This window comes from Anoplophora glabripennis, unplaced genomic scaffold (assembly GCF_000390285.2).
Source record: "Anoplophora glabripennis isolate ALB-LARVAE unplaced genomic scaffold, Agla_2.0 scaffold302, whole genome shotgun sequence".
NCBI classification, from domain to species: Eukaryota; Metazoa; Arthropoda; class Insecta; order Coleoptera; family Cerambycidae; genus Anoplophora; species Anoplophora glabripennis.
In genome coordinates, this window is record NW_019416386.1 from 67,034 (window position 1) to 92,859 (window position 25,826).

Consider the following 25,826-nt stretch of genomic DNA (forward strand, 5'->3'; position numbering starts at 1 on the left):
TGTTATTTATCATATTAATAAATTGACACTTTCTGTCAACCAATAATTAGTACCAATTGGTTAATTTATTATGGGAATAATTATGGCAAATAATATTTATACCAATGACGATTATGTCGACATGCTCCAAGTGTTTTTCAAATCCAGAAGAAATAGTAAAGATATCCAAACCGACCGATACCATAGACAAACATTGGCCTCGGTGGAAAGAAAGCTTCGCGAAACTGGTAAAATTCAGCCCAATCGTGAGGGTGCCGGAAGAAGGCGTAATGTCCGAACTGTAGAAACTGAGGAATCTTTACTGGACCATCTAGAACAAGACTGTGGTACAAGCATAAGACAGGTGTCCAGGCAACTGCAAGTTTCTCACAATGTAGCTCATGAAAATCTTTTATAGCCTTTTTCACCATCAACCCGTGCAAGAATTGAATGACCCTGATTTACCTAACCGCGTGGATTTTTGTCAATGGTACATTAATATTTCCAGGCATGACTTTTTCCTAATGAATATACTTTTCACCGATGAAGCAAATTTTCCTAGAGTAGGTGCAGTAAATGTTCATAATGCTCATTCATGGTCGGAAGAAAATACTCATGAAATATTTGTTTCATGATGTCAACATAATTTCAGTTTAAACGTTTGGATGGGAATTGTAGGAAATACTCTAGTAGGTCCTTTTATTCTTCCACACAGGCTTGGAGCGGCTGAGTATCTTAGATTTTTGAACGAAATCTTCCAATATTACTTGAGGATGTACTCCTCGCTACACGTCAGGTGATGTGGTATATGCACGATGGGGCGCCTGCACATAGTACACTTACCGTTAGAGAATGGTTAAATTTAAATTACCCGAATCACTGGATTGGTTGTGCTCGTGATACTCCTGTTTGTTGGCCTGCACGTTCGCCTGACCTAACGCCTATGAATTTCTTTTTGTGGGGACACATAAAAAGTATAGTTTATACCACTCTTGTTGCCTCCTTAGAAGAACTACGCTTAAGTATGTTACAGGCAGCAGATGACCTTCGCAATAATCAAGAACTGTTTGTGCGAGTGCGTTATAACTTCAACAGATGTATTAGGTTATGCTTGCAGCAAAATGGAAATTATTTCGATAATATCCTTTAAATTTAATTTAGCATTTCTTTATTTTTCGTTGCATTATTAAATTTTATTTCTGATAAATAACTTTACCCAATACATGTCCCATAGTCATAAGTAATCAAACATTTTTCATTAATTAATAGCAAATTATTCTTAATGTTATTATTAAATTACCAGCTTATTGGCAGAAAGTGTCATTTATTAATATGATAAATAACAATTTATTTGTTATGACATTCGCCTACTTTATTTTTACAAATTTAGTGAACGATGACGCATCTAATTTTTTTACTAGAAAACTATCGGGTTTATCGAAAAATTACAAGAGGTAAAAAAGTTGCGCAATAAATCAGTCATCCCAATAAATATTTTTAAATAAATAATTTGCTTCATATAAAAAATGTCTAATAAAATATTGCATTGGGGTTGACTGTTTCGCTCCTTTATAAAATACGCCAATGATCGAACAAATATTGAAAAGTTGTATCTTTATTAGTAGGATGCTCAAACCAAGTTTCGTGTTTCTAGCATTCTTCATGTTAAAGAAAAAAATTTAAATGTGAATTTCAATCCCCTCCTTTAAGAGGATATATCGCCTCAGGGGTGCAACTTTCATATAAGGTATTTTTACTTCAATCCTCTTATTTTTGGCTCTACATTCACTGGTACTATTTTTGCTACTTCATTTAAAAACACCCTGTATACTAACACTTTCGAGAGAGACGGCTTGTTAACAGCGATTATTTAGATTTTCAAAACTAATGAAAGCATCAATACCAAATTTGGTAATTTTTTTTTCTATTGCCTCTTGCCTAGAACCCGCTTTTTCATAGTAGGTTTAAAAAATATTGAACTATTTTTGTCTCCTGGAAAATGTAGAATTTAATTGAATTGAATTGTAATTGAAAAAAAAACACTTGGAATATTTTGACAAAGAATTCTGTTTTCTGGCGGTCGATTTAAGGTACACCCTGTGTGCAAAGGCATACTGTTTTTTTTTTCAGTTAATCTTTTAATGTATGAAAGTTATTATCAATTTGTTTATAGATTTTAAAGTAATTCAGTAAGCTCGTGATTTGTGGTTGTTTTAAAGTAAATTCCACAACGCAAAACGGTTGAATTTGGTTGAACAAAGAGATTGTAAAAACAGAACTGTGTCGTAAATACTTTATTGTAGAAGTATAAATGTTACAGATTCCTCCTGCTTGTTTAAAACTCAAAACGGCTTCAATTTCAACCGCAGAACGCCTTCAAAAAGCCAAAATCTATTCGACATAACTAAAAATAACTAACCAAACAAATGTAACGCTACACATACGTTTATTCTTGGAATAGTTGATTTATTTGCTTGATCCTGATAAAGCTATAAACCTGTCTGTAAGTTAATTGCTGATAAAAGTGTGATAATGTGGGAATTATCGACAATAAACAATAAATTTATTTACCTAGTTCTTTTCTTTCCTTTTCTCTCGAAATCATTGAAACCTTCTAACAAGCATTCAGTATGTTTACGTATGTGTCATATAAATACTGTGCCAAAAATAAGTGACACAGGTGTATTCACCTCGAAAGGTAAAATAAACTGTTTTAATTTCGTTATTTTCAAATTTGGAGATAATTAGATATGACAATATTAAAAATATTCGGCTATTCGTTATAATTATGTTGTTACAATAGAGTGGGTAGATACTTAATGACATAAACACGTGAAAAATTTTGTTCAACTTGCTCAACTAACTTGATCAATATTAGTTTTTTTTATTGTACACTGTCTGTTTCCGGATACTCTGTATATTAAATGATTTGTCTTCTTTCTACATAATACTTTTAAAATTCCTCTAAGCATTACCATTTATCCTGCTTTATGCCTGTATTTAGCTATTTACAGGATTTGCCTCCATTGTAAATATAAAGGTGTTGATTTATATTTAGTTATTCCATGGGATAAATGAATTTTTCGTAAAACTCCAAGATATACCTAAAACTTACGTTATTTACTAACCAAATTATTTAACCACTAACTTGACTGATGAAACTTCCATTATGAAAAGTAGAATATTAGGATGTCTTATAAAAAGCCCATTCATTTACTGATAAACTTTTTCATATACACTGTGTCCCAAAGTGATGGAGCAAATCCATATTTTTTTCTAGTTTAAATTTAAAAAAATCGCTTGAAGTCAATTAGTAAATCGAAATTGTCGCTTTTCTGCAATATTTTCTATTTTTTGAGCCATGTTTTACAGACCTATAACAGTACCGACATTTTTTTTAATAGGAGCTCTATATATTATGTAGGTATAAATAGATAGCCCTTCTAAAGACGAATTCAGCGATATAAGGTTATATTTTCATAGTTGTCAAAAAATGGAGGAATTAAATGAAAACAGTAATTTAGTACTACTTTTTATTTTATTACAAATGCTCAAAGTGGCGCCCATTAACCATTGCACAATGCCCAATTCTGTGTTCAAAGTTATCAATTACATTTTGAATAACATTTATGTTTCCAACTTCTTCTCTGATACGATTTTTCAATCCTTCGATAGTGTCTGATCTGTTCACATACACTTTGCTTTTTAGATAACCCCACAATAAAATCTAGTGGGGTTAAGTCAGGGGAGCGTGGTGGCCATTCAAGCGGCGCTCTTCTGCCTATACATCGATTTGGGAAAACTTAATGTAATTTCTTACATCGAGGCGAAAATGTGGAGGAATACCTTCACATCACCAGCAGGCATATCGTGCTCATTAGGGTTAGGAAAAGTTAATTCCAAGGCTGGAATCGGCTGAAAACGCAAAAAATCCAAATAAATATTGCTTGTCAAATTGCCCTCAAAGAAATAAGGTCCCAGTATGCGATTTTCTACTATTCCAGCCCAAACATTCACTTTTTCTGGCTGTTGTGTATGTTTTTCTTCCATCCAATGCGGATTTTTTGGGCTCCAAAACCTAGTATTTTGCCTGTTCACGATTTCGTTTAAGTAAAAAGTTGCTTCGTCAGTAAAATTATGTGATTTTTTAATTTGGGTCGTTTTTCAAATAAATTTCTAATTTCCTCGCAAAATTGTAATCCTCTATCTGTGTCATCTGCCCATAGTTCTTGTAAGACGTTAACTTTGTAAGGATGTCACTTTTGAGACTTCAAAGTTCTGTGTACTGAGGACTTCGATAAGTTTAAGTTGGCTGATTGTGAGATAGATCTGATGGATGAGTGAGGATTTTCGGTAACGGCGAGCATCACATTTTGACGGTCATTTACGCTTATCGTTCTTCGCCTTTCTGATCCAGGTAAATCTTTTATACTTTCGGTTTCTTCATACTTTTTGGATACTTTACTTATTTTAGTTCGACTAATTCTCTGGATATTTATGGTGAAATAAGTCACTATCTCCTGTTGACTACGGATTTTATTTCCGCGTTCAATCATAATTAAAATTTCAATTCTATGTTTCGATTAAACGGACAACCATTTTTCAAAATAATTTAACAACCAATGAATTGGAACTAAAACGATTCACGTTATACCTAAGGTACTTTGGTGAATTGTATGTGTTTATCGATGCGTTTTATTTTGAGAAAAAAATAGCTTTAAAGTAAGTAGAAAAAGATTAATAAAGAGTAGGTACGTTTTTTAATGTTCAGAAGAGACTATGATTTTTTTGAAATAGTCGTCAGTACGACATAAAAGACAATTTTTTAACAATTATGACCAAAAAGTAAGTATAACCTTATATCGCTGAATTTGTCTTTAGAAGGGCTATCTACTGGGTGTAACGTAAAGGTTGGGAATAAATTAAACGGTGGATTTTTTGGTTTACAAAATATTTTTTTCTCATATGAAGTTATGCTCTACCGGTTTTATTTTCCAAGCTACAGAGCGCTAAAAAGTTTAAAAAATTTAGTTTTTCTCCGATAACTTTCGAACGATATAAGATAACAATAATAATAATAATAATAATCAAACGAAAAAAGATTGACTGTAAATTACTCAGTGGCGTGCATACAGATTATACCGTAAGGTTTTTCGAACAAAATTGGGTTACGCCACTGGTAAATTTTTTTTTTTAATATTTTTTTATGATCCACTTTTTATTTTAAACAAAATTACCCTCATTTCTAGCTCTTGTAATTTTTCCGTAAATAAAGCTTTTGTAAATACTATTTTTTCCCACTGCTAATATTGGAAAATAAAAATAACAAAAACATTATGAAGTATGCTTTGACTCAGCCACCGAACATGGTCAAATAGATATTGAAAAAAGACTTTTGCATTGAAAATGATATTAAAAAATTAAGTATTTTGAAATTTTTTAGCGCCCTGTGGCTTCTAAAAGAAAACCTGTAGAGCATAACTTTATATGATAAATATTTATTTTTTTAAATAAAAAAATCCACCGTTTAATTTATTCCCAACCTTTACCTTACACCCTGTATTTATACTATAAAATATAAAGCGTGCTATTCAAAAAAATGTGGTAATGTTATATGTCTGTCAAACACGGCTTAAAAAAAATTGAAAATATTGCAGGAAAGTGAAAATTTCTATTTACTAAACGACATGTTTCAGCGATTTTTTTAAATCTGAACTGGAAAAATATTTGAAATTTGTTCCATCATTTTGGGATATAGTGTATATCAGTTTTGGAAGGTTACTGCTATTAACTGAACTAATTTTCCTCATGTAGCTTCTAACCACAGTAAGAATACCAATTAATAACAATTTGCTGGTTGGTTGCAGCGTGCCAAAAGACAACCAATAACTGGAAAAATATGATTTTGAATCTATTAAGAATAATTCCTAAGAACTAGGGCTGTCAGAACTGAACCGCGGGACAAAGGCGTACGCATTATTTATTAAAAAGCAACAAGTTAAATTATCTACAGTACACCACCACAAACAACAACGGATAGGAATTAATTACGCAACATCCGCACGATAACAAAGGCAACAGTGTACTAACGTGACGTGTACGTGAAAAGCATTCTGAGGCAGCGGCTCACGCTCGTCTCGGTTGACCCGCTTGGCACACCATTGGATTGCGGCTCTCTCTGACAGCCTTACTAATAAACCCCATGCCTAAATAACACTTGCCATTTTCATTAATAATTACTTACGTGATAACCCTTCACACCCACTAACCATGTTACAAAGACCAAGTAGTCTATTCTGGTCTTCGTATCATGCCCACTAATCATGGTTTTTGTAGTTATAGAACAAAATGCACCCCGCTTCAGTTACCTCTATTAGATTTTTCTTTCTTGTAGATTAGGTGCGATGGATAGCTTGCACGTAACCTCTCAGCAAACTGGAAGCAAAACCTCGAGTAGAAGCACCTCGCCCTGTCGGCCTCGGGAACACCATCCATACCATCCACACCACACCAAAACACTCAGTCATGGCTCTGCCGAAAGTGCAAAAGTAAGTTTTTGTGGCGTCTTCCGTCGAGATGCGCGGTTTCTGTATGAGTCGCGAGCTGCATGAAATCGAATTCATACATGTTGACTTATACAGGGTGATTCAGTCATAGTGTCATTAATTTTAAGGGAAGATAGGGGAAAACGGGTAGAATACAAATATGTACACTATTTAAAAAATATTTTCAAATCATTATTTTACTTTTTGGGCCGCTCAGGACCGCTGACCCACAAAGGTTTATCGAGAGTGAATCTTGATCTACTCTGTATTATTAGGTCACTAACCTAGTTTCTATACTTTTTTAATGCGTAGTGAACTACAAGGAGCAAGCAGATCTTTTTACCTAAATACATGAATGAATCACATATTTTTTACATTTTAAATATTAACAAGTACTAATTTTTTTCGAATGTTAGGTTATTACAATTTAGTATTTTTAATATTGTTAACGTTTTCACTGTGTTTTATAATTGAATATGAGTTTTTAGTATTATGTTCAATTCAGTGACTTATTGCTTTTCAAAGTCGATTAAATTTTTTTATTCAACACTTGTATATAATGATACTATTCTTTCTTTGGTTTTATAGGAATGATGTGGCCTATAAGTCACTAGTGAGTTATAAGTCATAAGTCACTAGTAAGTTATGACTTATAACCCACTGGTGACTTATAGAAATCATAAAGAAACAAATGTGGGGTTTGTTTTTCTAGTTTTTATTAAAAAATCAATTTGAAACAGTAATAAGTCAACAAATAATCTGAAATGCTACAAACCTACAATCTACCTACTTATTAATATTAACATTAACATTTATAGTAAAGCCGTAATTTGATGCCAGAGGATTATTGGAATCATTTTGTGATTATGGCAAATTTATAGAACAGATTGCCCCTTTGCTTGTGCTTGCTTCAGGAGTGTGCACCCTTTGTATATTTTTAGCAATATCAATTTTGCTGGAAATTGACTTCTATATAACCTTCTGCCACGGTAGATGACTTCCATTCACCGTTGGCGTTGAGTGTTGTAATATCCTCTCCAGCATTTGCCAAGAGAGTTGCAGATGCGCCACGCAAGCCATGCCCTGTATATAAATTAGAATCTGTCAAGCCCAAAAAACGCTCAACAACATTAGGGATTTTTGATACCTTATTAATACCAACACATTGACGTGTGCATTTTCCCTTTTGAAAATTGCAAAAGAACCTTTTATGCTGCACAGTTTGAGGCCTTAGCTTAGAATATTTTCTAATTAATTCAATTGGATTAACACAAAATCCTTCATTTAACACAGCGAAGCTTCTTGGTTTGTTCGTTTTAGTATTTGAAATCATGATGTGGATATACTGCCCTTTGTCCTCTATATTGTCTATGCTTAGATGGGTCAATTCCTCGCAACGGCAAGCGCCAAAAACTCTTAATATCAACGCCACCTAAAAACAACAAATTTAATAAATATGTATAACTCATTTAAACTATTCAGTAGAACCTGCCTTATTCATAAGATGATCTTCGTCTAGAGCTTAACGCAAAAATTGTTCGATTTGTTTTCTTTCTAAGACCTTGGAATTTTTTGGTTAAAAATGTTTGTGCTTAGACTTTAGATATGTCACTAGTCGTCCGAATTTAGAAATTTCAATGTTCTTGTAAACTTTCAAAGTTGAATTCAACATGGAATATTTAGTCCACAAAGTGGATGGACCTAATTTCCCACTGAAATTGAAAAAATAAGCCAGCAAGACATCTTCATTTACGCCTTTCACCCCTTCTTTGATTTTCCAGTCTTGAAATTCCTTTAGTTCTTTGTTGTATGTTGATTTTGATTTCTCCGGAATGATGCATGCAGTAGCCGCATTAGCTTTTTCTAAAATTTCAGGTGGAATTTCCGCATTTTCCATCTTTTCAGTTTTGGTTTTAGGATTTCAACGTGATTTCAACTCAAAAAATATTGTTTGTTTACTGACAACCCTTGGTTACAGACACAATTTAGGTTGACACTCCATACTTTGTAATATTTAAAAATACATTCATTTCGTTAAATTACTTTTTCTGAGATTGACAAGATGAAATTTTAAGTTACTTTTATTTATTATTAAAACGAAATTCTATAATAAAATTTTGTATGGTACTCGTGTGTTACGTCATATAAGTAAGTCATTTGGGGAAATTAGTTAAACATATCCCAGCGTGACATATATACCGTAACATTCTAGTCCCATAAATCTACATTGGTCTTTTATGCTTTAAATTCTAAACATCGACAAACTAAGAACATTTTGGAGTAAGTACAAAGGGTGTTAAAAATCGAGGTGTTAAAATTTTTTAAAAGAATGGTTACAGAAATTAATATTCTGTTTGTTTCATAGGAGATATAATCATTTACATTATTACTTTAAGTCAAAAAAATCACCGCTGAATTATTAAAACAATAAATAAAAAATAATGCAATATGAAAATTAAATATAAAGCGTATGCTTGTGATTAAATAAAATTTTTTATGAAATTATTTTTTAATAGGTTCTTGTAACTAAACTAGTTCTACTAAAGTGCCGAATAGAATTTCGGAATAAGACACATCTGCACAGTGTGTCACTTTACCATTTATCTCCATCAAATTATTGTCGATTTCATTTTTGACAAATTGATTTCCGCTTACTAATCTCGTTGCATTATGTCACTTTAACTGGAATATATACAGGGCGTTACAGTATTTCCCAGAGAAATTCTACAGATGCTTTTCTGATCAAATATATGAAAAAAGTTTTTTGGAATCACGATCCTTGTAGTCCTTCCCAGTGCTGTTATTCTGATGACACTTGTTTTGTGAATTGTTTTATCTTCTAATTTTTTAATTTAGTGATTTATTTTTTTTTTTTTTACCTTTAATGGTCACTAATAATATGGTTTGAATTCTACAGATGTATCACCCTGTACATCTAAAACGAAGTTTTTGCTGACCTACGTTTATTTGAACTTTTCTTCATCGTATACATTTCTGTAAATCTTTAAGTGATCCATTATAATCGTGAGTTAAATAGGAAGGTATGTAAAAATAATAATTCGGCTCTGAATTAAAAAAAATTGTAACATTCGTTTATGTTAGAAAATAAAAATCGAGAGCTACATACCATATTGTCCATATTGGAATAAAGCAACTTGTGTAGTTTTTTGTTTGTAATTTGTCCATTTATTTCTTTTTTAATTTTTAACACTGTAGAAAACGACACATGTACCGAAACATTTTCGTATAAACTTCTCTGTTAATTTGTAACATAGAATTTTATTTTCAATCGCGTAAAAAATAATTCAGGGGGTTGAAAATAAAATATTTTTATAAATTTTGCTTCAGAATACACCAGAAATGCGTTAATAGAAAAAAGGGACATGTTTGCTTCAGAGGGGTTAATCAAAAAGGATTCTGAAAATCCAATATAAAGTTGTTATAATAGATTTTCCTTTGGAAGAAATGTTCGTACCGAATTTCGGACATCTTACAGATGTAGTTTACAGAGAACAATAATTTATTTTCACGATGTTTATGTTCCTAGAGAATATTTTGTTTTTGAGATCTATCATTCTAAATATAAAATCTGAACCACCCTGTATATAAAGTGCATGCAGGCGTTATCCCATTTTTGAAGTTTTCGTCAGGTATCTATTTGCGTAACTAACGCAGAATGTAGAATTTGTATTTATCAATGCCAATTTTTTGACAAATCTCATTTATATTTTGCTATTCTATTTTTCATTGATCTTATTCCCATTTCATTCTGTGACACGGTTTATGGTTATTTATAGATTTTCATGTAGAGTTATATTTATGAAAAAACCTGACGATTGTCAATTTTTACTGGAGAAGTAGCAGTTTTAATGTTAGACTCATTTTTCATCAAATTACGACAGTATCCATAAGTTTTTGCAAATATTTAAAATTTTCATAAGAAATGTAACAGAGATTAATTAGAGATTACCATTATTCCAATCTACAATGTCTGCAGATGTGTCTAAGGAGCTTGGGAAAAGATGATAAGTATAGTTTGAGCTCTAAAATCATTGGTCTTAACTTCTAGCATGACGTGTTACATTTAGCATTTTTTAAATTGAAATACATAAAATATTTTTAATAAAAATAAATAAAATATTAATTGTATTATTAATACAGGTAGTTGAATGGAATGTGACTAAAATAAATTTTGTAAACAAAGACTTTCCATGATTAAGTGTCAAAATAATTAATTTGTTGACTGAGAGATTTCCTGCATAACTTCGAATACCTATTGCATGTGCTGGTGAGGCTGATTCATAGCCCGTTTAACGCCGTGATTAATTCTGCTAATACTTCGCGATGGAGACAATAATAAAATTTTTATCCTCAAATACGGTTCCACGTTTTTTGTCATCTTTACATTGCGATTTCCTAATTGAAATTATAATTAATTTTTACTATGTAAACATACACTTTCCATTTTAAAGTAGTTCATTGAACCCATAAAATATAGATAACCGATTTCAATTTTGTACCTATGAAAGTGATGCCTGCTGTGTCATGGTCGGTTAAAAGTTTCGATCGTTAGTAGTGACTACAGGTCGTAAAATCCTCCTCCACATATCCCGTATATGAATCAACTTAAGACTGATTCAAGTTATGAGCAGAACGAGGTACGCATAAAATGGAATAAGCAAATCGTTCTGGGATCGTTCAAAGAAAGATTTAATGCAAAACGCAAAAACGAGTAGCAATGATTCTATCAACGACAATAACCTTAACCTTACTTTTAGTCTGTCTGTGATTTACACTTTAATCATTGAGATTAATTAACTTGAGACTCTTTAGAATCTAAAGTCTGGCTAGACAAATCTGTTGAATCTTATTAAAAATACAGAAAGAAAACGGACATGGTAAGATGCTTTCATTTTAAGAAAGGTATTGAGTATCTTAATTTTCTATAGGGACTAAGACATTTCAAGGACTTTGAGTTTGTTTGGGTACAACAGCAGGCAGGCAACACGGAGGAGTTTTTATTAGGAATGGAAATAAGAACATTTTTTTATATATTTTAACATAGTGGAGAAATCAGGACAACCATTAATAATGCCCTTTATTCTCTGTTTAAAATTGCAAACTGCTTGAAACTAAAATAAACATAAAATGTTGTACTTAATAATGTTTGCTTCTATTTAAGTAAGGGTCAGGTTCTCTTTCTGGCTTGTCTGTCTTTATACGGTTTCCATCTACAAATCCACCACCACCACACCAGGAAACACTATTTGCCCAAAATCTTCACCATTTTGTCTTTATCATGATTCATGTTATGACTTCATTTGATTTGTAATTAAAAATGTAACAATGTCGGCAATATCTGTAAATCAGGCGACTTCATGGGTACATACCAGTGAAAGACACACAAATGTTTCTGTGCCGATATTCTTCTAAAGCCAGTATCCTTCTTCGTATCTTACTCATTTTGTTCAAACTCTGTAGCTAAATACGATGAAATAGGTCTTCAACTGCCTCAAAAATTCTGCATTAGTGTAGGAAAGAACAGTGATTTCAGCAATGGGATTCATTCTTATGGTCCTATTGCAAAATTTCTGCCCAATGCTTCATCATCTACATCACATTCTGAAGATGAACTAGAACTAGGAAGTTCCCAGAAACTGCTAAAAATAAAATGTTGATTAGTTATGATGTGGTTCTAACCAACAGCTATCCATTTTAATGATTTAACTTTAAACAATAAATATCCTTTGAAGTCAGCCTAGACAAGATAATTTTTCTCGTACACAATAACTGGGTATGATATTTTTCTATGAATAATTTATACTATCTACCACTTGACAATCGATCTTGCCATACGGCTGATTAATATTAACATAAGAAGTAAATGTTTTATTACCATGCCTCTGTGTTATACGAGACATAATAAATCAGTTCGATTATTTGTATCATTAAAATTCTCTAGGTAAGATGAATAGTGAATTATTTTGAACAAATCTGTCTTTATATTATTTTCCCTAATAAAATGCACTTTCCCAATTTGAAAATTTAATTTTTTTGAAGCACCGGTACCTAACCCAAACGATTTTCAATCCCGTCGTTAGATAAACCTGTACAATTGGAGCTTTGCTGGTAAATCGTTTCATTGCCATTAGATCTTAGGACTATTTCATAAAGTTATCATTTAAAAAGACAGGAACAACTTTTTTGCACGAATAAATAAACAACGAAATAATTGAATGAGCCATATTCTCTTCTAAACGTTGAAAATGGATCTAAATATTCATGTGGGGCTTGAGACTGGCGCACTGCATAATCCTGGTGTCGTGCCATGCGGTCTGAAACTTGTAATTCCCTGTAACGCTTTGTATTTTTTATTAGATATTTCCTGAAATAGCCGCACATAGTTTGCAAGAAATAATAATATTGCCACGTAATCCTATTTACTATGTACGAGTTTGTTGTCGATGTAGTCTGAACTTTGAACAGACTTGTTATTACTTGCAGTGCATTTGTATTTTAACACATTTTTTATAAATATTGTAAGGTGATCTAAAAAGAAACTGTTTCGGTTAACTTTTTTAGGATTGGATGAATACGTAGATTGAAAAATTGGATAATTATTTGTTCATGCTTTGTAAACACTAAGAAATATTCAATTTTAAAAATGTGACCATTGGTGTAAGAAAATATTGTCATGCATTTATATTCCCATACTTTTATTGTGAATAAATCCACCATTTATACAGAAACAGGACTTGGGAGTTAGTTCCCTTAAATACAAAAAGACAGCTGGAAAGTATTGAAACGCAACGAATACGCTTGAATTCTGATCGTTTACCGACACCGTCCAGAGAGTTCTGCTCTGGTTATAGAACTGCAAGATGCCAGAGTAGACGTTCGATCCCTCTCCATGGTAGTTCCGCCAATTCTCAGGAACTACTCTTCGGTATGAATCCCGATATCTGGCCTATCCGGAATTGGGAGATTAATGGCTGTTGACTACCCCGTCGTGCAATGTGGTTGTTATTTTAGTCTTATGTAAGGTAACTTGGTCTTGTGTCCCAGCTCGAATTTCGTCGTATTCCTAGCGTTTTCGTGGAAAAATTCGCTACGGGTGAAATTTCGAACGTTCCGCAAGAGTTTTCGGCGATCGCTTTGCCAACGCCATCAGGATCTCCTGACGTTATGTGCTACGTGTTGGTGTTCTGGTTGTTTTTTTCCGCTCGTAGAGACTTTACCGATCCTATTTGAAAATTGAGTGAAACTGCGTAACTTCGTGGTCATAAATAAATAAAAGTACACGTAAGTACATTTTAACAACAGGAGTCATGCTTAGATATCACTTAGACTATTGTCCTTTTCTGTAAATTCCGTTTCGCAGAAAACCTTGACGTAACTGATTATTGTAACAAGCAAACATTAAAATATACAGGGTGGGCCACCAGCAACGCCTCGGCTAGGGACCAAACGGCAAATGTTATAGAAACATGTTTAGGCGGGTATGTGTAGGTTGATTACGGCTACATTATAAAAATATTTTGAAATATACAGGGTGTCCAGGAAAAGCGTACCATATCAAAGTTATCTTTTTTTTAATGGAACATCCTGTATTTTACTGCATTTTTGAAAGCACCGTAAAAAAATTAGAGAACTTTGTTAAAGGTTCTGCATACCTAGAACTTATTGTGTGTGAGATATTTCAATTTTAGTGAAAATGCAGGCTTAGCGTAGAAATTTAATATTTGTAATAAAAAAATAATTTTAAGGAATCAGTTTGGGAGAGTGTATTTTAGATCCTTGAAGTTATAAATTATTATATTTGGCGTCACTTGGGTGTTCAAAAAACTGCTGGATACTTTTCTCAGCTTTAAACAGGCACTAAACTTGATTGTTTTAAATGGGACACCCAGTATATTTTTACTTTGGGAAATTTAAAACTCTTTCAAACTGTGTACAGGTTCCCTATACCTGTCTCTAACGGTATTGGAGATATTTGTGCCGTTTCGTTTTTTATCAATTTTTTATCGAAGTAGAACATTATTACATTTTTAAATTTCTCGTTGAATATAACTTTTAGACATTACATCCGAACTTAACAAGGTTGATGAGACTAAATAATTCAATTCAACTCAATTAGGACAATTATTATTGTGAATTTCTTTAATATTTTTCTAATAATTTTGTATGTTTATTAATTATTTTTATATACGATCATAATTTTTAAAAAAAATTTGCACCTATCTGTGCTAAATTTAATAAAGGGTTCTTCTTATAAAAAATGAAAACAGCCGCGGTAGGAAACTGAAATTCTAAGGATCGCAATATAAGGCTTCTGTTTGAAATATATTAAATAACCACACATCTTGTTATTATATATTTTCAAATTTGGAGATATTTTATATTTTTGAATGACCAACTTTATTTAAAGACATCAAGTAACTCTGAAGAGATATATTTTAGACACAATATCTGTTTATCAAGGTAGTCTTTAAATTCAACAAGAAATTCAAAAATATAATAATGAAACCCTTTTTTGTGTTATTAATATCACCATTAACATTGAACATTCCGTCGTATATATTACAAATAAATTGCTAATTGCATTTGTCTAAACTTTCGCTCAAATTTCGACTTTTTGTTTTCCACAAATTACAAAGCAAATAAACATCGCAAAAATTTTAATTATAATAGTGTGAATATGTTTATAAGTTTTGTTCATTGTTTTCACAAAAAAACCGTTTGAAACAATGCCAATAACTGATTTTATTTTGAGTTCGAATTAAACTCGTAGATTTTATTTCCTTCCAACCAGTTTTATTATTCTCCACAAAAATTTAATGTGCAATGTAACAATACATATCTCGAGACTTTATTGACGTACGCCATTAATGAAAACAAAGATCATTATAAACAACTAGGAATGCAATGAAGGAAAGCTATGGAAATGAAATGCTGAAGAATTTGTATTTATTTGACGTGGCAAAGGTCACGCTCATCACATGACACCATGCAGGAAAACTCGTAAAAAATGAACCTTTGAGCAACGATTTTTTTTTACATAAAAATGTAATTAGCCTGGTCATATCGGGACGTCATCACTCGTAAATGTCAGGAAACGGAAAATAAATGAATTTTATCATTATACATCTAATTTTTTAAGGGCAGTTTGATTGCATTGTCCTGTAGGCACATTAGACTACACAATTATGATTTGGAACATTAGTGTTACGCTTTATTAATTTTATATGGATCATATATCTTGTATTTCCTTAATTAGCTACATACAAATGGAAACAGAATTTTATTCCATTTCATAGATTTTTGAAGAGTCAATTTTTGAATAGGACTACTTATATGGATTTGTTTTTAGTTATGACCGATTCAATCCTTTTGTTTTTGAATTAGGAAAAGGAAACGTTTATAACCAGTTTCCATACGGTACGAGATGAGGTTCCTACTTACTGTGCCAGTCGTCGAGTACTAATTGTGGGGTCTTCGTCAAGATTTTCCAACACTGCATCTTCAACATTAAGGTTCACTTGGCTGATCACGTCCTTCTCCTCGAGGAATAACACTTCTCATTTCTCGGTACAACCTAGTCGCCGCGAGCGCATTTTCTCCGACTGCACCATACACTAACACCATATCGACACGCTCGGAAATAGTAAATGCATTGTTTTCTCGGTTCATTGTAAAACTAGTTTGTGCACAAACTAAAAAATTAAGCACAGTAAGAAATAAGAATCTCGTTGTTAATGTAATCGGCACGCCATTCTTATTTTTTACTTCTTTATAAAAATTACACAGTCACTATCGTGGAAATTACAAAATAAAAACTTTTGTCTGGAATATTTCACATTTTAACACCGATGGGTCGATGGACGATGCTTAATATTTAATAATTAATGTAACCTAACATTCTTTTAGTATTACTAGTATTAAATTATACCGACTTAAATTATAAGGTTGCATCTCGGGTCGCATAAAAATATTTCCAAAGTTTTTAATAAATAACACAGGGTTGACCCTCATTTTCGTTGAATAAATAAACTATAACTTACAAAAAAAACACGAAGATAGAACTTTTTCGTATAAGAGTTTTCTATTATAAATATCATCAAGAAGCTGTAGTTTAATTTGTATAGACTATGCACGCTACACCCTGTATAAGTATCAACAATTTCATTTTACGGTTACCATTAACTTATAAATGTGAAACTGAAAATCATATGGAAATTCAATTGATTGATTTATTTTAAGATTTCTCCCAAAACAATTGAATATAACATTGATGGAAACCACTACTTTTTAATTTTTAATAATGATCAGGCTACCTTAGTACCAATCGGATGCAGTGTGCTAGTAAGTTTTTCATTTTCAAACAAAAAAATATATAGTAAATAGAACATACCTATGTATTTGTAACGGCGTTATATAAATTATGCAATCATAAGAACTTTTAAGCACTCCACTCTACAACAATAGTGTTCTCCGATGATTACAGACACTTGGTGTTCATTGTCTGACTCATGTAAGTTTTTAGGATGTGAAAGCGATGTCTTATTTACATGTTGACACAATTTTGCGTCTTTTGTCTTTTATAAATCTAGGGATATTATGTAACAGTCTACTTCTTCAGAAAATTCGAGAAGGAACTTTATTAATCTAGTCTTGACGTAAATTGTTCAAATTTGTGATGTTCAACTCTTATTTCAAACGTTTTTTAAAAATACAATTTATTATTAATTCTCCTATTTTTAAAAGTATTAAGTTGACTCAAATAAATTCAAAAATGTTTCCAAAAGTCCTATCAAATAAAATCAAACAATGTTATGGATACCAAAAATTTACGTATGCAACAGATATCCACAAATCTGGTTAGATATATTTTGCGTACCTAGATTTTTGGTATAGGATATTTTGAAAAATGCAAAACAGTACCTACGAACAATTTGTTAAAAGATATTCACATTTTCTGAGTGTGTTGTTGAAATTGGCGTCAGTGTAGACATTAAGTTTTAAATCTGGATTGTTTTTGTTCATTGAATTAAAACTAGTATTTACTAAATTATTACAAGACAAAACCACTTCTGTATCTTATTCTGTGCACGCAACTTATTGCGTTTTATTACAAATGCTATGAATTATACTATTAATTAATTAATCCTGACCGTATCTGTATTTTAACAGTGCTTGTTATACATTGCATTCGCACATGCGATTCCATGCAGATCAATCGTGTAAAAACACCCACATAATAATGTACTTATGTTTAATATTTATTAGTTTGTTAGGTGCTTCAATTAGGAATGTTAGTAGTCTTCGAAGATGATTAGGAAAACAATAAGTGTACAGATATCGCCATTTGAAAATGAAGTATGACAATGTGAAATACGTAGGTACTTCATTCAAATTTGAAACGTAGTTAAATGCGTAAATATTGCGATTGTGATAGAAAAAACGCAATATTTTTTGTATGACCAAGTTGTATGACCGATTTCCGTACGAAATTAAATGCCAACTATTTAATTCATTAATTTTTATCATTTCATGAAATGAATATATCTTGCATTGATTCAAGCAACCTGTAAATACAATCGTATTTTTTTTCTTATGGTTTTCATGTGCGAAATAAATAGCTTTTTATTATAAATACAAAATTTTTAATATGATTCAAAATAAGGAAAGTTTTTTAAGTATAACTTCCTAAGGGTGCGTTTTAGGGCACATGTTAATAGGAACTCTTTGGCTTATTTTAATGAGTTATAAACGCAGCAGAAGTTTGGAACCCTATTTTAGAAACACCCTGTATAATATAATAAATTATTAGTGATTTCAAAGTGAATATTACCACACAGTGAATACATAGACATATCAGCGAATAAACTTGGAGCAATTAAGTACGTACCTACTTTGACTAAAATTTTGGAGAATCGTTTTCAATTGAAATTAGTACATGTATGTTGATATAAATTTGCATGTAAAGTTTAGTAAAATATATTTATAAGGTGCGTCCCAAAGTAAACATAACTTTTTAAAAATGAGAACAAAAAGTTTTTTGGCGAAACCGATTTATTTTATTCAAAATAGTCACAGCGATTTTCACGATCTGAAAGCATGTCGAAAGAGTGTTTTAGATCATCGATCGGCCCGAATGTCCTTCAGGATGTCGATACAAGATTTGGATGGCTTCTACATCCACAAAACACTTTCCTTTCATCGTTAAATGCGGTATTTCCGAAAGGATAATTGTCGCACGGTGCCTGATGAGGCAAATACGGGGAGTAGTTGACGGTTAAAATGAGATTTTAATAAAAAAATCTGTCACAAGTGACTATCAATGAGATTGCGCATTATCGAGACACAAACGCCAACTTAATTTGCGCGATATTCTTACCCAATACGACGAATACGATACACCAAACACTTCAAAACGCGAAGATAGAATTGTGCATTACGGTTTGTCCCTGTGAAACAAATTCTGTGTGGACAATTTCCTTGGAATCGTAAAAGCAAACCAACATTGTCTTCACTTTCTGCCAGTAGATAGCCTCACCAGAAATACCTATTTTTGAAAAGTCCTGCTTACTTTGAAACACACCTTGCATTATATATTTTCGATATTTGTTTCATCTAATCGAAAGGATGCTAACTAGGGAAGTGTTTAAAACAATATACAGGGTAGCCCATCGAAAACGTACCGCAAGGCATTACAGGGTAGTAATCAACTTTTCGGCAAAATCCAAAAACAGGTAAAGTTTGCTTCTGAGGGGGACAACTTTTGGCGCAAAAAGCATAGCAAAATCTTCAACCCCCTAAGTGGGAGTGCCATCCCCCAAATTTTTTTAAATGGGAATGGGGGTCAAGTGGGGGGTCATTAGAAAGGGCTTAATTCTTTATACATCGATTCTTACTTATTAAAAATCGATCCATTAGAAAATATGCAGCTTTGAAAATACGAACAATATTTTTGATGAGAAATGCGGAAATCGATTTAATTTTAAAAGAATTCGCTGTTTTTTTTTTCTGATTTGCGAATTCTTTAGCCTGACTTTGGTGAGTAAAAAATTGTCCGCTTTTTGTTTCGTATATAGATAGGCCACAAGAAGTTGCTAGATAACTGTCTTGTGACTTGTAGTTGAAGAGTACCAATACTGCCGAGTCTTTTATATTGATTAATTATGGTGTACTCAATTCCAGAAAGAGTAGAAATTATTGAGCTTTTTTTCAAAAACAATGAATGCGGAAATCGTGTCGCCGAACTGTTCAACCAACGGCATCCTGAGAAACATGCGTCTGGAAAAATTGTTCGCGAATTGGTGGCCAAATTTCGCGAAACTGGCTCCGTTCATAACAAAATGAGGCAGGTTGAAAATCCGGTACTAATTGAACCTACGGAAATAGCGGTATTGGGGCAAGTGGCAATGGATAGTACGCTGAGTACAATGCAATTGGCTATTGCGACAGGAGTGAGTCGTACAAGTGTCCAACGAATATTAAAAAAATACAAATTCCATCCTTATAAGATTCGGCTAGTGCAAGAGCTAAATAAAGACGAACGAACGAACGAGCGATAAACGATAATTTCCTCTTTAATGTGTGTTTTTCGGACGAGTGTACGTTCTTCTTGAATGGTTTAGTGAATCGCCATAATTGTCGTTACTGGGCTGATACCAATCCAAGGATTTTCCATGAGACACACTCCCAACACCCCCAGAAGTTGAATGTATGGGCAGGTATTTTTGGAAATTCCATTGTAGGTCCTTTTTTCCTTCCTGGAAATTTGACAGGCAATATGTACTTGGATTTACTATAAAATGTCATCGACCCAGCTCTAACAAATATCATAGAGGACGACCCTGCTTACAATGAACACGAACTGATTTTCCAGCAAGACGGAGCTCCTCCACATTACTCGCTCGGTGTGCGCAATTACCTAAATGAGACGTTTCCAGGACGCTGGATAGAACGAAGGGGTGCAATTGTGTGGCCCCCTCGGTCACCCGACTTAAATCCTTTAGATTTCTTTTTCTGGGGGCACATTAAAAGCAAAGTTTACAGCACTCCACCTGATACCTTGGAAGATCTGCGAGGACGAATCATTAATGTATGTCGCGAAGTAACACCGCAAGTGCTCCAGAATGTTCAACAACGGTTTGAAGACAACCTGTATCATTGTATGCAAGTTGGCGGACAACATTTTCAGCATTTACTTGACTAATACCGTTAGTTTTGAAGTAAAATTAAATCGATATTCGCATTTCTCGTCAAAAATATTGTTCGTATTTTCAAAGCTGCATATTTTCTAAAATAATGAATCGATTTTCAAAAAGTAAGAATAGATGTATAGAAAATTAAAAGCCCTTTCTAATGACCCCCCACTTGACCCCCATTCCCATTTGAAAAAATTTAGGGGATAGCACCCCCACTTAGGGGGTTGAAGATTTATAGAAGAAGTATGCTTTTTGAGCCAAAAGTTGTCCCCATCCTGTTTTTGGATTTTGCGGAAAAGTTCTTTACTACTGTAATGCCTTGCGGTACGTTTTCGATGGGCTACCCTGTATATATGCGGTTTATTTTTTTTTAGTAGATATATGCATATTTTAAGATACATTTCTTCATTTTTATCGCACGTAGTTTATATATTTTATACAACTACTGAACTGTAATAAGTCGCTTTTATCTCTTGCTAAAATTATACTTGAAACCACGTTTCGACCTCGATTGTTCAAAGGTCACTGACGATCGTATACTGATTTTGATAAATTTTTGCTTAAAACTATTTTCAGCATAAAATACTTTGTTAGTTATCTTTTGAGGACGTTTAAAATTTACCACTTCAAGAAGATAACTACTCATTAAGCATTTGATAAAGGAATGCTTAATAATCGGTTTATGAGTTTATTTATATGTTTGTCTATCGTGGAGTAAGATGCCAATTGTTGTCGCATATACAGGGTGGTCCACATTTTAATAAACAAACTTCGGGAAACTACTAAACAACAAAAATTAACATCACTTTGCTCTATGAACATAGGCGCAGAAAGCCACCGTTTATGAGATACAGGGAGTTGAAATTAACAAAAATAAAACAATTTTTTTAAATATCTGGATAACGGCTTTATCAAATTTATCCAAATTTGGTACACATTTTTTTCAAATATTTCCTCTAGGTTTGTATGCACATAGTCGAAATTCAAAGACCAGTGGCGGAGAAACAAGGATGTCGTTTACTTATTTAAAGTAAAACTTCTACGCCACTGAATTAATTGGTAATATGAATACATTTTATAATAGTCTGAAACATTCCGGATGAAAAAACATAATTTTATTTTTATCGAAAAGTGAATGGTTTACGAGTTATGAGTCTATAAAAAATCTGGACCACCCAAATTCGTTTTATTTTTCCCTATTTCAACGCTTTATTTACTTGGATAATATGTCTCATAACTCGTAAACCATTCACTTTTCGACAAAAATAAAAGAATGTTTTTTCATCCGGAATATTTCAAACTATTATAAAATGTATTCATATTACTAATTAATTCAGTGGCGTAGAAGTTTTACTCTAAATAATGATACAACGTCCTTATTTCTCCGCCACTGGTTTTTGGATTTGGACTGTGTGTATACAGAACTAGGAGAAATATTCGAAAAAAAAAATGTGTACCAAATTTGGATAAATTTGATAAAGCGGTTTTCCAGATATTTAAAAAAATTGTTTTATTTTTGATCATTTCAACGCCCTGTATCTCATAAACGGTGGCTTTCTGTCCCTATGTTTATAGAGCAAAGTGATGTTAATTTTTGTTGTTTAGTACTTTCCCGAAGTTTGTCTATTAAAATCTGGACCACCCTGTATTTATCGAGACATTTTAATTTTAGAAAAGCTTGGAATTCGTATACTATTGAGGAATTATAACCACCTACGCCTTTAAACTACGTTTTGAATAAGTGGTTTTAAACAAACACATAGTTTTGCTTCATATTTTTACAAAGAATATGATTTATAATTGAAAAAAATTTACCGACTTTCAGAATGTATTATGTAAACTACAACGTATTTATGCAAAAAGGGTTATGAACAATTTCTACAAAAAAATGCGTATGTGCCAATAAAGCCGTGGAGGCCATTTATCCGATATGCTATGCTGTAGCTATAGCTGATCGAACTTAACCTAACCTGAAAATCTGCCTATTTGCACTATAATTGTGATCGATTAATATCAAGAATACCGGTAATATAACTATATTTTTATTTTACCGGAGCAATATTCTACAACGTAGATCTCAGCATAGAATCAGCAGGAAGAAGAGTTATCGTTTGGAAATTCAATCCACAAACCATGAAAGAAATTCCAATCGATGACATTTAAGTGTAAAAATGTGGTACGATTTTTTTCTAACCACAAAAATATTGGAGGTTTGATGAAATGAGGAAATACATTTTCCAGAATAAGTTCAGTACAAAAAAGTTCTTCGTTTACTGTGCCAGGTATATATTTATAAGATTTATCTCTGGACAAATTTTAAACATGTTTGACAAAAATAAATATAATTTCGTTGACCGTAGCGAAAAAAAAAACCTGATTTGAAACTTTTTTCTTGAAATTGTTTCAAATTCAGTATTTTAACAGATCAAATACGTGTAATACTCCCTTTTAAAATTATTTATCTGCTCCCACTATAGTAAATATAATCAATACATTGTTTGGAGGTAAGTGGATATGGATTTTACCGTAGAAGTGGAAGTTGCTATGTATAACAGAAGGTAAGTGAGGTAACTTACCTCCGTAAGGAAAAAAGCGATTTCGAGTTATAAATGCATTTTTAAGAACAAATAAATAGAAATATTTGATGAACATTACATTTTATTAATTATTATGAATGAATATTTATAGTAATTGTACAGTTACTACATTTAGTAACATTTATCAAATCTGGATAATTATTCACCTCGCGTTTACTAATTGTCGCATTTTTCTCAAAATGATTTGACCGCTCCATTTCATTCACTGTAGGCTCAATATTATCTGACTGATCCATTAAAACAGCATGATAGGACGTACTACTAGAGCCTGGAGTTGAAGTGTCATTGTAAAGAATCCTGTTGGCTATTTCATTTTTGTTACTTAAACTGTCAGCAACATAACTCTGTAATTGTGGCTGATTTCCACCTACCATGTCTCTTGATTGCTAATACATCAACTCCTGTATTAGCCAGTAACGGTGCCGATATTATTCGGAAGGAATGACCTGTATATGTTTCAGGATGTTCTAGTTTCAAAAACTGTGCAATCTTATTAGGAATCATAGAAAGGGTATTCTTGCTGACTGATAGATTGTAACATTTACCTGCTTGATAGCGCATAAAAAGCGTGAAATTCCAGTATTAATTTCCAATCTAATCTTGATATATTTCTTGATATTTCTAGGTGAGAAACAGAACCCAGACGAGAAGTAATTGTAAATGTACGTGAAATACCATTTTTAGAATCTGGAATTGTAACTACAATAATGTCATCGAAATTTTTGAAATTGACGTTGTCCAAAGTAAGTTTGCATAACTCATCAGAATGGCATGCTCCTGCAATGCCTAAGACCCTCACTACCTTCAATAGCAAATATGTGTTATCGGGTGCCAGAACGAGAAAATCGTTGACTTGTTCTCTTGTAAAAACGTTTGACTTTTTAGATGTATAGCTGTCATTCTTACGTTTCAAAAACGCTCTCAGCTTGGGGTATTTTGATATATCCACGTTCTCCTCTATGAAAATAGTTGACTTAATAATTGAGTATTCACTCCCCAAATTCGCCGGTGACTTTAAAGTTCTTGACTTCTCCGTTTGCTAGCCACATTTCAGAAACACACATGCTCGTCCGTAGCGCACTTTCGACTTCTCGAGCAATAAAAATTCGTAGGCAGCATTTGCTGCACTTTCCATTTGAAAATAACTCGTTTAGAAATAATAATTCAAAACCAGCAAAATTGCAACTTTTATGTAGCTTTGTTAATAAACACCTTAAAAACGACAAGATCCAAACAACCAAGGCGACTTTGCTTTTCGAATAATGTTAAAATGAATTGATTAAGAAATGTCAAAAAATAAAACCTAATATTTATTTCATAAAGAACTGTGGGAGCAGATAAAATGTTATACATCACGCAGCAGTTAAGTATAATTTACTATTCTCGGGCTCTATTGCCAGCCCTCGCTCCGCTCGGACGCAAAATCGTCCTCGTAAGTCAATTTCTGAATATTTTTTCCCGTTTCAATTTTTTACATTTAATAACCTGCCTGTGGCGCAAGAAATAGATTGGCACAATTATATAAATTGCTCGGACAGTTGCGTTTATTGCTCTACTGCAATTTACAGATGGATGGCCACTTTAATACAGTGTATCGATTAGAATATTTTATTACTTAGGAACAACTGGAGCGATTCCCATACTGAAAAAAAAAAACTATAATCGCCCGTGGAAGAATTCCCCCTCGATAAATAATGTGAATACGAAAATAGATGTCCAACTTACAATTAAATATATTTTGTGGAAAAGACACCCACCGCAAGCTATCGTTAACGTAACGTAAACTGTGAGCAAGTGTCATGTTTGTACTGAGCGAGTTTTGTTACCGGTTATATTTACTTTTGCGGTTTAACGATAATTAACTGCGCTGAATGGGATTTTTCCGGATCGACAGCATTCGACAGCATTATGTAAATGGGCTATGTTTATGTTTTCGTAACGGTTGACTTACTCGTATTCTACATACATAAGTGTATGTATAACCTTTAACCTATCATTGACGAACTTTGCAAATATTATTGTAAGCCGCTACTGTGTTATATACAGGGTGGCCAAATGAAAACGAAACAGAACCATTTTCAGGAACTGCGTCAAGATTGTAGAGAAACGCTCAGACGCGTCGATTTTATATTAAATGGGGCCATTCTTTGCTGATATTTTTGACTCCGCCACTTTCACCCCCAAGCAAAGGTAAGCATCACCGCAAAATATTTAAATGGCATTGGGGGTTGAGTAATATTTCTTTTGAAAGCTTTTACAATTCTCTTTACATCAGACTTTAAATTTTTGTAATTCCGCCCAATACTTGAAAAAAAAATTACATTTTAAAATTTAAATTATGTTTACTTGTTTAGTTACTACTTAGTTGATTAAATGTTCAAACTGATGACCGCCCGCTTCCATACAAGAATAAAGATTTTGTTCGAAACGTTCGCGCACATTCTGAAGCATTTCCGGAGTGATTCGACGGCATCCGTCAACGATTCTTTGAC

At 32.7% G+C, this 25,826-nt stretch overlaps 1 protein-coding gene across 8 annotated transcripts in view; it reads left to right on the top strand.

Moving 5' to 3' along the window:
* Nucleotides 1–25,826, top strand: part of LOC108910552 (transmembrane and coiled-coil domains protein 2) — a 122,197-nt gene that overhangs the window by 60,011 nt on the left and 36,360 nt on the right. For 6 of the 8 annotated variants that reach the window (XM_018715188.1, XM_018715185.2, XM_018715182.2 and 3 more), the window contains exon 2: nt 6,374–6,527. The exons of 1 other annotated variant lie outside the window; for it this stretch is intronic. In XM_018715188.1, the coding sequence (XP_018570704.1) occupies nt 6,384–6,527 (144 nt within the window). In that variant the 5' untranslated portion in view covers nt 6,374–6,383. The remainder of the gene's footprint in view (nt 1–6,373; nt 6,528–25,826) is intronic. One more of the 8 variants, XM_018715190.2, reaches the window with a different exon arrangement.